Source organism: Anas platyrhynchos, chromosome Z (assembly GCF_047663525.1).
Source record: "Anas platyrhynchos isolate ZD024472 breed Pekin duck chromosome Z, IASCAAS_PekinDuck_T2T, whole genome shotgun sequence".
Classification (NCBI taxonomy): domain Eukaryota; kingdom Metazoa; phylum Chordata; class Aves; order Anseriformes; family Anatidae; genus Anas; species Anas platyrhynchos.
This window is the reverse complement of record NC_092621.1, coordinates 53,622,804-53,637,954: the sequence shown is the minus strand read 5'-3', so window position 1 is coordinate 53,637,954 and position 15,151 is coordinate 53,622,804. Positions and strand designations below refer to the sequence as shown.

At 46.4% G+C, this 15,151-nt stretch overlaps 1 protein-coding gene across 15 annotated transcripts in view; it reads right to left on the bottom strand.

The window, feature by feature from the left end:
• Positions 1-15,151, bottom strand: part of NRG1 (neuregulin 1) — a 464,304-nt gene that overhangs the window by 168,168 nt on the left and 280,985 nt on the right. For 3 of the 15 annotated variants that reach the window (XM_038170094.2, XM_038170099.2, XM_072030967.1), the window contains exon 1: positions 13,770-14,052. The exons of 6 other annotated variants lie outside the window; for them this stretch is intronic. In XM_038170094.2, coding sequence (XP_038026022.1) covers positions 13,770-13,989 — 220 coding nt within the window. In that variant the 5' untranslated portion in view covers positions 13,990-14,052. Of the gene's footprint in view, positions 1-13,769; positions 14,071-15,151 lie in introns of those variants that run through there. 6 more of the 15 variants (XM_038170100.2, XM_038170095.2, XM_038170101.2 and 3 more) reach the window with 4 other exon arrangements.

Genomic DNA, 15,151 nt, shown 5'->3' with positions numbered 1-15,151 from the left:
ACAGGTTGAAAAAAAAAAAAACAAACAACAACAAAACCTAGTGGTGATTGAATACAACTTAGTGAATACACTTTAAAAGCCCATTTGGATGAGCTTTGCAGGTGTCCCTGCATAATCAGACCACTCACCACAGGCTCTTGCCTTCCATGCGTGCAGGAGCAGTGCCGTTGCTGCCTCCAGCTGATCTTCCCTGCTGGATGCCTGAACAAGTGGGCAAGAGAGCAGTGCTGTTCAGAAACACAGCAGAAAGAAAATACAACCTGTGTTCCCATCAGCTCCATCCACCTGATAACCAGGAACAAATCCAGACATCCACCAGCCAAGTCACGACCAGCTGCACCCCCACTTACAATGCACAGAAGCGTAACATCTTTCCTATAAATCCTGTTACAAGAAGCCTCCTCAAGAGGTAATAGCCATTCTAGCAGCAGCATATCCATTTGCAGAGTGCTATCAAAGCTCCACCGCCACCCCTCCTTGATTAAAGCCTATTGATTGATGCTATATCCACCTTGGCCCTGGACTGCTGAGATCTAGTGCTGGTACCATGCAGGGACAATACCCCGACTCCCTCCCTCCCCTGCAAGGTAAAGGAGAGAAGCAAATTTCTGAAAAAGGCATCTGAAACATAGTGCCTTTTTAAAATTTTATTACTTAGTAGCCTGTTAAAATCCACTGTGTTAAGAATAATGATACGTAGCTTTGTCCTTTTTTTTTTTTTTCTTTTTTTTTTTTTTTTTCTATAAATTTGTTAAATTCAATCTACTGATCAATCTACTTTAAACATCATCCTGGAATTATGCTATGGTAAAACAAATGTGCATTTAGAGAATAAATGGAATTGATTCTTTTCTGGAGTACAAGGTCTTCCTAAATGAGGTATTTAAATATAAACCCCAATCCCTCTCTGAAGAAGCACCTGGTAATTCACTTTTTGGATCAAATTGCAACTCCACAAAAACTTTATGACCTCATGTGGTCTTTCCACCCCCACATTCCTCCCTAGAAACGTTATATACAGCATGCTTCAGGCAAGAGGGTTTATTACAAATGTAGATGGCGGTGCTGGGGAAAGAGATGCAGCAATCACCAGAGCACTTGAGAACATGAGAAATGGGCAGCTGCTTAAGGAAGGACTCCCTCAGTTGCTGATACATTCATTCCTGGTCAAGTGCATATCCTCCACTCCTGCTTGAAAAATCCTCCACACCCAATATTTTCCCTTGTCAAACAGGCCCACATGCCCATCCCTCACACCATCCTCACGCATGTTCCAGCAATCATAAAAATAACCATCCTGACCAAATGTTGGGCTTGCCTCGTATCCCACCTCTGGTTGTGGCTGATAGTGGGTGACAGGGAAGAGAGACAAGAAAAAAGGCAATGACAAATCACTAGCTGTGGTATGCTTGGCTGTGGCTAGGTCCTCCAGGTCTGAGAGCTGCAGAGAACGGAGGTATTGATGGGATGGGTGAGATGCTTGGGAGCCTTCCTGATGGGTGAGATGCTCGTTGGGGAGAAGAGGCACAAGCTGCTTCTCACCCCTCCTAGTGGGACTTGGGAGTGGTAGGGAACCCTGGCTGGCTTGGGTGCCGGGGCAATTATGGGGACCAAGGTAAGTGGGCTTTTCACCAGAGAGAAAAAGCAACCTCCAGGCAGTGTTACTGCAGCCAGGACTAACCCAGGTCAGCAGGATGGTGTGCAAACACTGTCAAGTGTAATCCTGTCTTACTGTTTTTATCTTATCTGCTCCCTGGTTACTGAGCCAGCAGCCGCCTTTGTTTTATGAATGGAAACAGCCTCGCAAACAAACTCTAGTTCTTAATACCCCAAGTTGTTGTTTATCCCTTAACTTCAAAGCAATTCATAGCTCATATTTATGCTTGGGTTCTTTGGCATTGATTGGAAATGGACTGGCTTTTTCCATGAAACTGATAGCAAGAAACATTGTGAAACATGCCATGAAACGAGACTATCCTGAGTCCTCCTGGTATTTCTTTAATTTGTCAAGGGAGTTGTTAACCAACTGCAGCTTTGAAAAAAAAATCAAAGGGAACTCACTATTCTTGACATTTCAACACTGCCCTGCTGTGAACCATGGTGGGGAGATTCCTGCTTTTCCATGAAAAGCTTTCTTCGCAACACTATCAAAAGAATATGCGATTGTTCCTCTCAAAAACACTAATGCTGAAATAAAAGGGTTATTTGGGAAAATGCACTGCTTTCTCACAGCAGCTACCCATTCTGTTCTTTAAAGACGGCAGTGCTTTCCAACTTTGTGCCATCCAGCTGTTGGCACATTTCACAGGACCACTCCCTGAGGGGGTCTGTCCAGGATCTTCAGTGTTTTTATGGAACCACAAGTTAAAAATGGCTTAGAAAAGAAGACTTTTCGTTTCTTGACACTTCCCCACTGGAGGAATTCTCTGATGTAATATAACTCTAGGAGGTCTCAAACACTTAAAAATTAACTCCTCTCTTCCTGCAGTTGTGATGGGCCAGTGTGTTTGTGCACAAGTCTGCAAGTATGTTTGCATTAATCTTTCTCTGGAGTAATTCTAGAAAGAAAAAAAAAAATGTTTTTGCCTTCTCTTTGCAAAAGCTAAGTAAACTAGAGTAGAATGGTTAAAAGCTATCACATTCCTGAGGTAAAGAGGCTTAGATGAAAAAGGTGCAGAAACACCTGGAAATGTACCAGCACCTGACTTCACAGGTCAGATGAGTTAAACATTAACCCTGCCAGCAAACATTCAATATTTAATTTAATTTAATTATCTTTCTCTCCCCTAACATCTCTAGGCCAGCAGACATGACACAGTGCATCATTTCTATTTCTTCCAAATACTGTTTCTGCAGGACAGAAGTCCATTTGTTATTTTCAGTTTAAATAATTTGCAGTGTCATTAATTGCATTTCCACTGGGCTCTTTGAGGACTTGCCAAAGGACACCTGAGAGGGCCTGCTCACAGTTCAAAATCCATAGGTACCCACATAGGCTGAGAGAAGAGAAAACCTAACTGCAAGCATGATATCTTCAACTCACACTGAGCCCCAGCTAGCTCCACTTTACCTGGCTGCTCTGGCAAGTCCTCAAGTTGAAGCCTGAAAACAGTCCCAGTGTTTTTCAAGGAGTTTGATGCATTCCTGACAGGTCAGCTTCCTTGCAAGTAAGCTGGATAGCCACGTTCCTTGCTGGACACAACTGTGCAGACATAAGTCAGGCAGATACATGGACACGGACACAGTCACCCCACAACTTCCTGTAAGGAAGAGGGTAGGAATGTCTGAATCCATTGTTCTGTCTATGGCCTAAGGCCCCCCTTTCAACTGCACAGGTGAATTTTCTACAGCTGGCATCTAGTCTTTGCCCTGTTTGTGGCTTTTTATTTTTATTTTTTTTCCTCTTTTCCTTCTCTATGTTAGTACATGTTTATAAGAAGCTCTTCTTCCTCTGCGGATCTGGCTCAAAAATCACCAGCAGCAATGTTTATTCTGCCCTACCCTGTGCATGAAGGTTTCAGGGATGCATTTAGGGAGAATTGCCTACACTGAAGTAGGCTGGCATCACACTACATTCTTTGCCACTTAAACACACAATGAAAGGGCCCTCCAAAGCAAACTTTTTTTTTTTTTTTTTTTTTTTTTTCAGCTCAGAAATAGAAAGAAACACTGACAGTGGGCAGCCTTGTGATCTTGTGATCCTTATTATGATGCCTGTGGACAGCACAAAGTGACTAAATCTCCTGGTACAGTGGGAAGGAGAGCAGCACCTCAACCCAAAAGGTGCTATAAATCAGAGCAGCCTTTGGGTTATGCCATCTCATGGTGGAGACAGCACCGGATGAGCAGCCACCCTGCCAAAGCACTGAGCAGCACTGCTTCTGGAGAGAGCCTGGAAAAATCATACAGTTTGACATCCCTAGGTCCAGGAAACACCTTGGATATGTAAACAGAGGCCAAACATCATGTGACAGAAGAAGAAAAGACTCCTGAACACTTTTGTTTATGCAAGCATTTGAAGAGATTGCAGTGAGTATTTTCACATGTCCTCCTGTCACTTCATCTAACTGACATGCTTGTGTCCTTTTGCCAGTGCCATGGAACTACCTTCAGGCAAGCTCACTATGGCAGTCAGCACTCAGCATAATGCAGCACAGGAGCATCAACTGACCTTTTGGGAAATGAAGGGGAAACAGATGCTGACAAACCAACCTATAGACCCTGGAGAGGAGGAGAGCTATCCAGACAAAGCACATCACTTCAGCTTTGATGACACTTGCATATAAAGTTGACTTGAGGGAAAGCCACTGAAGTCTAGACTGAACCATGAGAAGCATTTAAAATCTACCCTCAGACTCAGCCATCTTCAGCTGTCTTCTGTGCCCTGGGAATCTCTTTTGAGGAGCTCCCCTCAAGAGCAATCAACGTCACTGGCAGCAGCTGTGCAATTATTTCCATACCATTAGTGTAAAATGCTTAGATTAAGCTACTATCCTCCTTTCCTTGACCTTTCTTATGGACAGCAGTGAAGACAACATCCCCTTAACACCAAGCTCTGCCTTCATGGATCTGGTTCCCCTCACACACTGTGCCTGGAGACTGGAGGCAGTCTGGTTATTGTCAGTGGCTTCTGCCAGTCAGGTATGCACTGGAAAAGGGATGGGGAAGATAGCAGGCAGGGGATGGGAGCAAGGACACCAGTAGCTCAGACCACTGGGCTCCAACATATGTGGAACTGACTTAACACTCAAGAGAGACCTTGCAGCTAGACTGAGTGCTGACCATTCTGTGGTAGGATGTGTCCTAACACTACAGAGAGGCTCCTCACGCCTCTCTGGTTTTCAATGTAAGAGTGAGGATAGAGTGTAGTGAGAGGTACCCTCACCCCCAGCATTAAAAGGATATTAGGACATTTATCTGACTTAAGCGACCCTATATGAACTAATTGTAAAAATCCTTTTTTTTTTTTTTTTTTTTTTTAATCTCTCAGCTAATTCACTTAAATTGTTTTCCAGTTTCTGACCTTGATGACACTTCACACAGCCAAGAAAAGTTGTGCCTAACATCAATTTCACTTCTGCTAACAATCAATTTCTTTTCTCCACAGTTTATTTTGTCATTCAGCATTTGAACTGAGCCTTTTACACATTTGAAGCACCCTTTCACATACTATGCACAATGCTTAAGGGAAAAAAACATTCTTCAATCAAAATGTATCAGCAGAAAAAAAGAAAAAAGATGAGAGAGGGACCGCTGGAACCTACAAAGTCAAGTTTGCCAATGACTTGTCAGACTAGAAGCCTAGCAAACACAAAAAACTCATCCATTCATTTGTGCATCCATCCACAGCTTTTGGTTGAACTATAGCACACGTTTCATAAAAATACTAATCCATGCCTCAGATGCTACGAGTGACAGAAAATCTTCCACATGCCCATACAAGTAGTTCCATTGCAGAATTGCCTTCACTTTTTTTTTTTTTCCCCAGTGCCTTTTACCTTGTTTCACTGGTGTGCTGGCAGCTTCATTCATTCTCTAGAGCTCCCACAGAAAATACACTTTCTAGAGTGTGCTTTACACCTCTGCATTTCTAGTTTGCTCTTTCCAAGAACAGGATGAACTAGAAGCTTATGTGTTTTCACATTAGGTACCTTCTCCAAAAATGATTTCTCCCGAGATAATCAGGACGCTACTGTAAAGCTGGTATGGTTCACTACAGAAGAACAGCAGAGGGCAGAAACAAGAAGGAACCACTGGCAACCCTAGTGTGCCTGTTTTTACAGCTCATATTTCTCCCACTGAAATATGGTTCCATGTGACCAGTGGAAATCAATATGAATGCTAACTAAAGAGTGCCCATATTTTTGTCCTTGCTGCAATAGACTGTGCCTTCTGGGAAACCCATTTGCACAGATGGAACAGAATCTTTTCACATGCCAAAATCCAGGACATGAGATAGGCTCATGTTATCTGTATGTTACTTTCTTGTGTCTAGAAGACATAAGACGGCCATACATCTGGAAACTGGGTGGTTTGCAGAAAGAGGTTAGAGTCAGAGTTGTTCTGTTTTGGGACCAGACTCTGATCTGGTGTAACCTTGGACTTGTAGACTGTAGGCTCCTAGGCAATAGGAGCATGCTTTTAGACTGAACTTGTTTCACAGAGGAGAGTTTGAGGGACACAGACTTCAGCTAAACCTCAAAGCAGTATGGTGACACAAACAACACCAGTTTATTTGGCACAATTCAAGGATAAATGCAAAGAATTATTCACAGAATAACTGGTTCTGTTTCATTTATTGCTCTCCATTTCAAATATCAAACAAAAACTCCGAGTAATTTTCAGTCCTGTTTAAAATTTAGGTGCAATATAGCATTGACAGAATAGCCCTCCCCCTTTCCCCCCCCCCCCCCCCTTTTTTTTTTCTACTTTCAGAGTCCAGTGGACTTCCCCAAAGGAAAACTAAAGAGTCTGTCACTGTGGAAGCCAACGATCCTGCTAAAACATCACACACACAGAGACATGCACACACACATAATCTCCCAACATTGGATTTAAATTTTAACTCTTCTGGCACTGACTGCAGTGGGAACAACCTCTATCAATCACCTCTGCAAGTGGATGTTACCAGGACTCTGTTTAGTCATCTCAAGTATGCATTCATGCTTCTGTAACTGTCTTCAAAGGGATTAACCATTAGCCATAGGACATGGCATGTGGTTGACTCAGGGGTGAAATGAAAGCTGTTAATGCAGGAGAAAGCCACTGAGCAAGGCCCAACCTGAGTCCAAGTGCTGAATGCCAAGCCCAAGCTGCCTGACCTGGATTCCCCCTGCTTACAGAGGTGGAAGTACCATCAGCTCATAAAACTGGAGAAACAGATGCACAGAGGGAATGAGGAAAGATTCCCAAACGAACTGTCACAGCTAGACTAATATCCCAGCTACACTAATATCCCTCTCTCTTCATCCCTGGCTCATGGAGCCCATTGATTCCCTGTCAGAGCTAGGGGTCAAATGGCCCACGATGAACAAACCTGGCCAATTTCTCCCCAAATCCAATGCTCCCCAAAAAATTACACAAGCAGAAACGCAAAAACAGACACAAGAAGTATTGCGTGCACAAACAAAAATCCTACAAGTGGTTTGTGTTAAAGGTCCTTATCTGTCCATTATGAAATATCTTGCTTTACTTTCCTTTTATGTTTTTTTTTTTTTCTTTTTTATTCTTTTTTTTTTTTTCCTTAAACAGAAACTGACCAGATAGGAAGGACAGGAGGAAGGAATGGATACAAAGGGCGAAGAAAATAGAAAGGAAAATGAGGGAGGGAGAAAGGGAAAGAAGGAGGCAGAGAAGGAGGGGGGAAAAAGGGAAAAGCCCCCGACCCTGCCCCTCGCCCCCCGAGCTGCCATCCTCGCTCCATCCCCTCGCTCCATGCCGCCGAAACCCGTGCAGGACCGACCCGCTGGAAGCCGTCCCCGTACGGACCCGGGGGTCGCGGCGGGGTCTGGGGGGCGCCCCCTCCCCGTGCCCGCGCGGGGTCGCGGGTGGATGCGCGCTCCCGCCGCACCCTCTCGCGGCCGCTGGCGGCAGCAGCACCGCGGCGCATCCCGTCCTGAGACCCCCCTCATCCCCCTTGCCCGACAGGCCGCCAGCGGGAACTCCCCCCTTTACCCCTCCCCTTTATTACTTTGGTTATTATTTTTTATTATTTTCATTATTTTTATTATTGTCACTATTTTTAAAGCAGCACTTCTGCCAGACGCCACCGCGAGCATCACGAGAAAGCCCTGAGAAAGCACCGAGATTTCTCCTCTCCCGGTCATCCTGCCCGCAGCCCTGACACTGGCACCCTATAACTCTTCAAGTTCGCGTCCCTTCGCCGCTAATTTTTCACAGGATCTGCCCCTAGGACTTGCCCCCAGTGTGTTCATGGGAGCAGCTGAGGGTTAACAGAAAGGCTTCGAGCACATTCAAGCAGTCCTTTGTACAGCTAGAGTGACTCACACAAAATATTGACACTTGGTTTGTTTTCTTGTATCATAACGGAACATGATAAACTATCAGTACTGTTAAAGGCACATTCACTCTTGTTACTTTTGGAATGTTAACAAAACACTGATTTGGTAACAATTCATAGCATTTCCAGAGCTTCTGACACTCCGTGACGTGATTGTTCTTCGCTGTTTTGCTCTTGGTTAGAAGTACCTGCCTCAAAAGGACTAGTGGATGCTTAGGGACAGATGAAAAGATGATGATGAGGGGGGCGATGCTTGGAAGAAAGTTTTTCACAGTTTAGCACTTAGCTCTCCTTATTTTCAGAGTCACAAATTGCCACTTTGCTGCCTAAAGTAGAAGCTGCTGTCAAAAGATGCTCAGCAGCTCCTCCGTGGTTTTTTTTTTTTTTTTTTTTTTTTTTTTTTTTTTTTTTTTTTTTTTTTGTGGCTAGAACTTCATGAACCGAGCACCCAAAACACTTCCTTGAATACCCATTGATCCTGTGGAGAAGATGAAAGTGAGCTGCCCTGAATAGTGAGTGCTGAAGTCTTCTGAAAAATCAACCACGTAGGACTTTTTTTTTTTTTGGGGGGGGGGGAGGGGGGAGAGCAGCTTCAAACTGTTTCACCCAACTTTTTTTTTTAACAGTTCTTGCATTTCCAGAAATCCAAGAAGAGAAGCCCACGATTGCAAATAGACAAACTCAGATTTGAGTGTCAGCTCACAAGCTTTGCCAGAGATTAATGTTTTAAAATCCTTGCATAGCTTAGCAGATCTTGGCATTTCTATACCCAAGATAAAAAATTTTTTCAGCCTTCCCCAGCTATCAATATTTGCACAAAGTTCAGAAGTTTCTGCATGTATTTCACACGGGGAATGTCTTTCTATACACATGCAATATTTACTGGACAACTGTACTGGTATGTCCTCACAATTTTATTTGCATTCCCATGGCTACAGTCAAGTAGTACTTGTAGTGTTAAGTCAAAAAAGGTTGAATGGTGACTAATCTCATTTATTCACAAAACATGAACATACTCGCATGCTTTTTAAAGGATTCATTCTCAAAATTGCTCTGAAGATTGTGTGGAATGTTTGGAGCATTCAGGCATTGCACACAGGTGGAGAGGCTTTCCTCCCCAAAAAATGTACAGGCATACCAACAGCGCATAAATATTTTGGCTTGGAAACAACAGAAGAAGTTGTCACACCTTACAGTCATGGTTTTCCTCTAGAATTGGACACCTTTTACCACAAATCACATCTCCCAAGCCATCTTCTGGGCTTTTGTTTTCAGTTCATGCTAAAATCCTGACCCATCTCCTGACCTCTCTTTATGAGTATCTACTTAAACATAGCAAGTCTCATGCTGAGCTCTTAATCCTTCTAACTAAGTCTTGGACTGCACCTCGGTCCACAGAGTGGTCATCACCTCTTCCTGCATCAACAAAGCCTGTGACCAGAATGAAGTCAAAGGTGATGCTCATCACACTCCTTTCGTCTGAACTTTGTGCTTTTTATTCTGCCATGTTGTCTCAAAACTCTAGCATTTTGCCCAAGTCTAAACTAAATTTCTAATCAGGAGGTACTTTCGATGTCAAAGATCATACTCTCCCTTCTCTGGGCTCTGCAAACAGGTGTGTTCAGAACAGGTCGCCTCACTGAAATGATGATTGGGACCCATCTTTGCTGCTCATCCTTCTTCCCCCCCACCAAATTTGTCTTTCTGCACCACCTGCCTGCAGACCCTTGTACCTCCTACCATTGCTGCTGAAGCAGAGAGTGGTTGGCATAACCCATAGCCACAGAGTCTGATGCTCTGGCAGCATTGCCAGTCTTTGCAGCCATCAAAGTGTTCCTCTCAGGAATGCGTTATGCCCTCTCATACCCGGTCCTCTCAAGCCCAGCAGCCTCTCCCTCAAAGTCTGCACTAAGCAGAACCTACCTGAAAACTTACATTCCCCATGATATCTGCAAACACTTGACAAAGGGGCTTGGCAGCTGATGCATGGGTGCACCACCTTGCTTACCAACACACAGCTCTCCCACAGAGGGGTTTTCCCTGCACTGATTCTTTCCTCTCACTTCACCGGCACCATCTTACAGGGTCCAACAATGAGCTTTGTCTGGCAGAAGGCTCAGGGGCTGAGACATGGTGGGCTCAGTCCCAAGCTCCTCAGGTCTGCCATAGCAGCACCTTGAGTGCTCACAGGAGCAGTCCCTCTGGAGGCATTGCTTCACAGCCTCGGCTTCCCTGCATGGGGTTTCTCTGCCCAGGCTGGATGCATTCTGAGTACACTGGCGGTGCCCTAGGAAGCCCTGCTGGCGGCTTTGTTGGGCCTGTCTGCAAACTCAGTTGGCATAGCACATCAGTGAAATCACTTGGAGAAAAGCTGCAAGCTTCTGTCAATTCGTAATACTCTCTCCTCAGTTTTCCACCCCCTGTATTTATCATGGCCTGGAGTGCCCTGTTGAAGGAAGATATGATCACTCTGGACTTTACGCAAGCCAGATAGAATCAATTTGTTCAAGACAATTTGAAGTGAAGGGGAAAATGTTCTTTTATATAATTTTAGTGACAAAGAAACCATAGCAACGTGGGTCTCCCCAAGCTTTTGTTACCAAGCCCAGATTTCACCTGGGCATTGGAAAATTTGAATATTTTTATTTATTTTTTCCCTATAATGCTCTAATTAGGTATCTTCTTTAACAGGAATTCTGGAGTTTACAGTTTAGTTATGAGAGAGTATAGGAAAGAAATATATTTCCATACAACTATTTTTCAAATGATAAAGCTGGTTCTTCACCTGGTGTTAAATTACCAATAAAACAATGCTTCTTGGCCCAAGACTAAAGGGATATATGAAATATGTGGACTGATATAAGCAAACTAAACCTAGAGAAACTACAATCAGGAACACAGCACTAAACAAAAACCTTAATATCTGATAAGGACTCCTGTGCTAGTGCACGGATCTTAAAACTGACGACCAGTTGTAAGCTGGTATTTTTCATATGGGAGAAAGCCCACAAGCAGAGATATACTAGTGGCAGAGCAGAATGCAGCAGAGAAGACGACAGCTCCTGACAGTTACTTCTAAGAAAGAAGGTAACTAAAACCCCAAATGGCTTCACTACATCTTAAACTGCACATCCTAAGCATACCAACTGATCACCAGGTGCCTAATTTCCCACTGCAAAACTGTATCAGTGAAAAGGAGAAACTGTGGTTCCACCAAAGTCAGGAGGCCCTCATATCATCCCCTGTGCACATTGTTAAACAATGTGTGTAGCCTAGTCATTAATTCAAGCACTAATAAGCTTGAGCAGAGAGAATAGAAGACAGCTACATGAAATGTAAAACTACTCCCTTGCTATATTTTACATTAACCAATCTTTCTGCTCTTTCTCTTCTAAAGAGCTGGTTCATATTCTAAGCTCCCCCAAAACAGAAACTATCCTTAAATAACAGAGCAGATATGGTTTATAAATGCAACTTCACCAGCATGACTTTGTTTCATTGTGAGTCCAGTGTACAGTGATGTCTTTTGCTGTATTTAATTCTCCTCATTCGATACTGTACCTGCAAACACCATGCATGGATTAGCTACACATATGAATTACCCTGCCGCATGCACTCATCCTGGAAGGAGTGGGATTTTAATTACATAAGATAGAAGAATGCTCAGTTCTTGCCCACACAGGAAACTTTTGACTAGTAATGTCAGGTATGGATGAAGGCGGTACTCTTTCAGACTGGCAAAAACACTCCGGCAATTTGGAAGCGTGAGTTCTCCGCTTGCCAGAAAAATAGACCCTTTCTGGCTCAAACACTGCAATATTTGATGCCATGCCACTCAAATCAGAGGCACACAAACTCTGTAGTTCTAGCAAAGCCTGAAGACTTAGGCATGATCTGAACCCTGCCTTGGAGAACCTCAGACTACACTTGCCACCATTCAGAGTTTCAGATAAAATTCTCACATCGGCAAAATTGGTCAGAGCACAGTACCAGCAGTGGGCACTAAATACATGTGGATACCTAAAATACAGGTGATATATGCCTGCACAGACTTCCATGCTCTTACTAATCTGGTGTCCCACACACAAGAAAGAAGGCCGTCTTCCCAAAAAGCTCTGTCTAGTTCAGAGTCAGGCTACTCAAGAATAGCCCCTCTGGTTCACAGCTCTTTCTCCTGCTCCCTCCTCACCATTACAAGTGCCCAGCCCAAAGCACCCAGTGTCTTCCACACCCAGCAGCGAGCCAGACCCAGCTCCCAGAGACTGTCCCTGCTTCTCCAGTGCTGAGCTCATGTGGCAGCCCTGCTCCACTGGAGTGGCAAACTGTCCATGGAGCAGAAGAAAGCAAGCTCTCCTACAAGAACAGGATGGGACACCATAGGACCCCAAGGTGTGCACAGTCAGAAAATGTCTACCTCCTTCACATTTCCTTGACAGAGATTTCCTATCACAAATCCTCCAGCATGACGCTGCCCTCATGTTTTCTGTGTCAACCACAAAACAAAACAAACAACAACAACAACAAAAAGCAAACACCTCAAACAGCCCAGCTGTTGCTGGTAAGTTTTTGCCAGAGGTTTTAATGTTGCAGAAGACAGAGTCCTAATGGAGTGAGAGAGAGAAACAGCAAGAAGGTCAAATGAAGAGTTTGCCCCTAATTTGGTGTAGCAAGGGAAACTTCCCTGCTGTACCTGAAACTTTCATTCACACACACTATTGGGCAGATGCTGGGTGAACTGTGTGTCTCTCTGAAAGGCACAGAGCAGAGGATACATTGGGCAGTGCAAGTTTGTAAAGATTATTAGCCCGAAGGGATACCTGCTGCAGCTGAATCACACTCATCCTCCCTGAGGGCTGATGATTAAACTCTAGAGCTGCATCATGTTGGTCATGATGCACTAAGCAAAATTAACTTAGGTGTATTTAAAGAAATTTACCCTTTTGGGCTTTCTGTCTGTCTGTTTAGTGGAAGAAAGGAAAAAAGCAAAGAAACACCTAATTGAGGCAACAGACTCTGCTCTTTGTGGGCTTCTTTTAACACTATTTCCCACCAGTAAGAAAGAATTCAAACAAATAATCTGACCAATAACTCCAGGTGCATAGTACTGTTGCAAAAAGCTACCTCTTTGTATGTACCTCTGCTAAACTAGGTGGCATAACACAAGCTCTCTAGGAAAAGCATCATGTGCTCATGTGTGTTTGTACGGCACTGAGAAGTCTTGATCTTGATTGGGGCATTTGGCTGATAGAAATATATAAAACTACAGTGAGTGAGGCAGCATGCTCAGCTGTGACCCTACTTTCAGGTAGGTTCACAGAGAGCTGCATCCGTGGACACCTACAATGCTTGCACTTAATACCGGGGAGCCATAAGGCAAGGAACACGTGCTGCTAAGCGAGCAAAAGGTCCCCTCTGATCATCCCTAAGTAAATAGCTGCAAGTTTAGACAAAATGCTCAGCACGAAAGTTTGCCATCTGTTCAACTCGGCTAAGTGCTTCTTGGGGAAAGGAGGGGAGAGAAGGGAGCGTGTTTTGTAACGGGAGAAACACCCCCGAGAAAGAAAGAAAGAAAGAAGGAAAGAGAGAAGGAGAGAAAGAGGAGAGAAAGAGAGCAACAGCTGGCCGAGAGCCGCCGGGTCTGGAGCGGGCTGCAGGCCGGCGGTCAGCCGGCGATGGGGCAGCCCCGCGGGTGCGGTAGGAGCGCGTTGTCTCCGCGCAGCGCGGCCCCCGCACCTGCCGGCAGGCTTACCTGTGGCGGAGCCGGGCGCCTCGCCCTCCTCCGTCGGAGCGGGCTTCTTGCCGGGCCCTTTGCCTTTCCTCCCCTTCTTGGCTTTGCCGTCCTTCTTCTTCTCGGCCATCCCGGCTCCGGGCGGCCCCGCGCTCCCCGCCGCCGCCGCCGCCGTCCCCGCGGCCGCCCCCTCCGCCGCCGCCGCCGCTGTCGGCTCCCGGAGCGCCCGGGGCTCCAGCATCGCTCTCACCCGCCGCCGCCGCCGCCTGGGACTTGGAGCAGCGAGTTCCTTGGAAGTTTTTGGAAACTCCTCTCCGGGCCTTTTTCCTTCACCCCCCTCCCTCCCTCCTCCTCCACCCCCTTTTTTTTTTTTTTTTTTCCCTTTCCTTTCTGTCTTAATAATAATAATAATAATAAACTCCAGCCCACATACACACCCCCTCGGCACACGCCGCGCTAATGCCCGCCCCGGGCACCGCACGCTTGCTCTCGGGAGGAGCCTGCACGGCCCCAGGGTGTGGGGCGGCCCCGGCCCCGGCCCCGGCCCCGGCCCCAGCCCCGGGGAGGGCGCAGGCACCGCGGCCCTGGCGGGGCAGGGCAGGGCAGGGCAGGGCAGGACGGGTCGGGAGGCGGGGGTCGGGGGGCGGGTGCTGCTGCCTGGGGCCGCCCCGCCGATCGGCGGAGCTCGGCGGGAGGCTCTGCCGGCAGGCGACCTGCGGGCAGGTCCCGGGGAGAGGCGGGGGCCCCCCGGGGTGGGGGACACGGGACACGGGGAGGGGGTGGGGGGGGGGAAGGCGGGTGCAGCTGCGGTGACCCCTCAGGGTGCTTGCGTGCTCCCAGTTACGCACCTGCTTAAGCTGCGGCTTCCTGCGGGGTTTAGCGGCGGTGCCACCCCCCCGGCTGCGGCGGATGCTCGGGGGAAGGGGGATTTGCAAAGGCTCGAGTGCAGCCCTGCACCTGGTGCTGAGCAGGGGGATCCTGCCCCGGGAAGGTCTCACAGCGGCAGGGACTTGCGTCCCTTGCTCTCGGTGCGGGTCCGTTCCTGCTTGTGTATCCCGCCACCGGTAGGCACGGGAGAGCTGGTCAGGTACAGCCTTCACTCCATGGGTGAAACCGCACCCAGCGCAGCCATACCCGAGAGAGCTTTAAAGTACTGCTAACAGTGGAAATGCACCGGTCTGAACTTCCCTATCGTCTGGAAAACGTGTCCTACAGTCTCTGTGTAGGGGTGCTCGGCTAACCTGAGCTGCGCTCCTCGCTGGAGCAGGTAATTACACAATTAGGCAGGAAAGGCAACGCGCTAAGAAGTTTTAGAAAAGATCTGCACGATCTACTTGAAACCTCTCAATGGATTTTTTTTTTTTTTTTTTTTCTGTAGGCTTGGAAAGGTTATGCAATGGGAA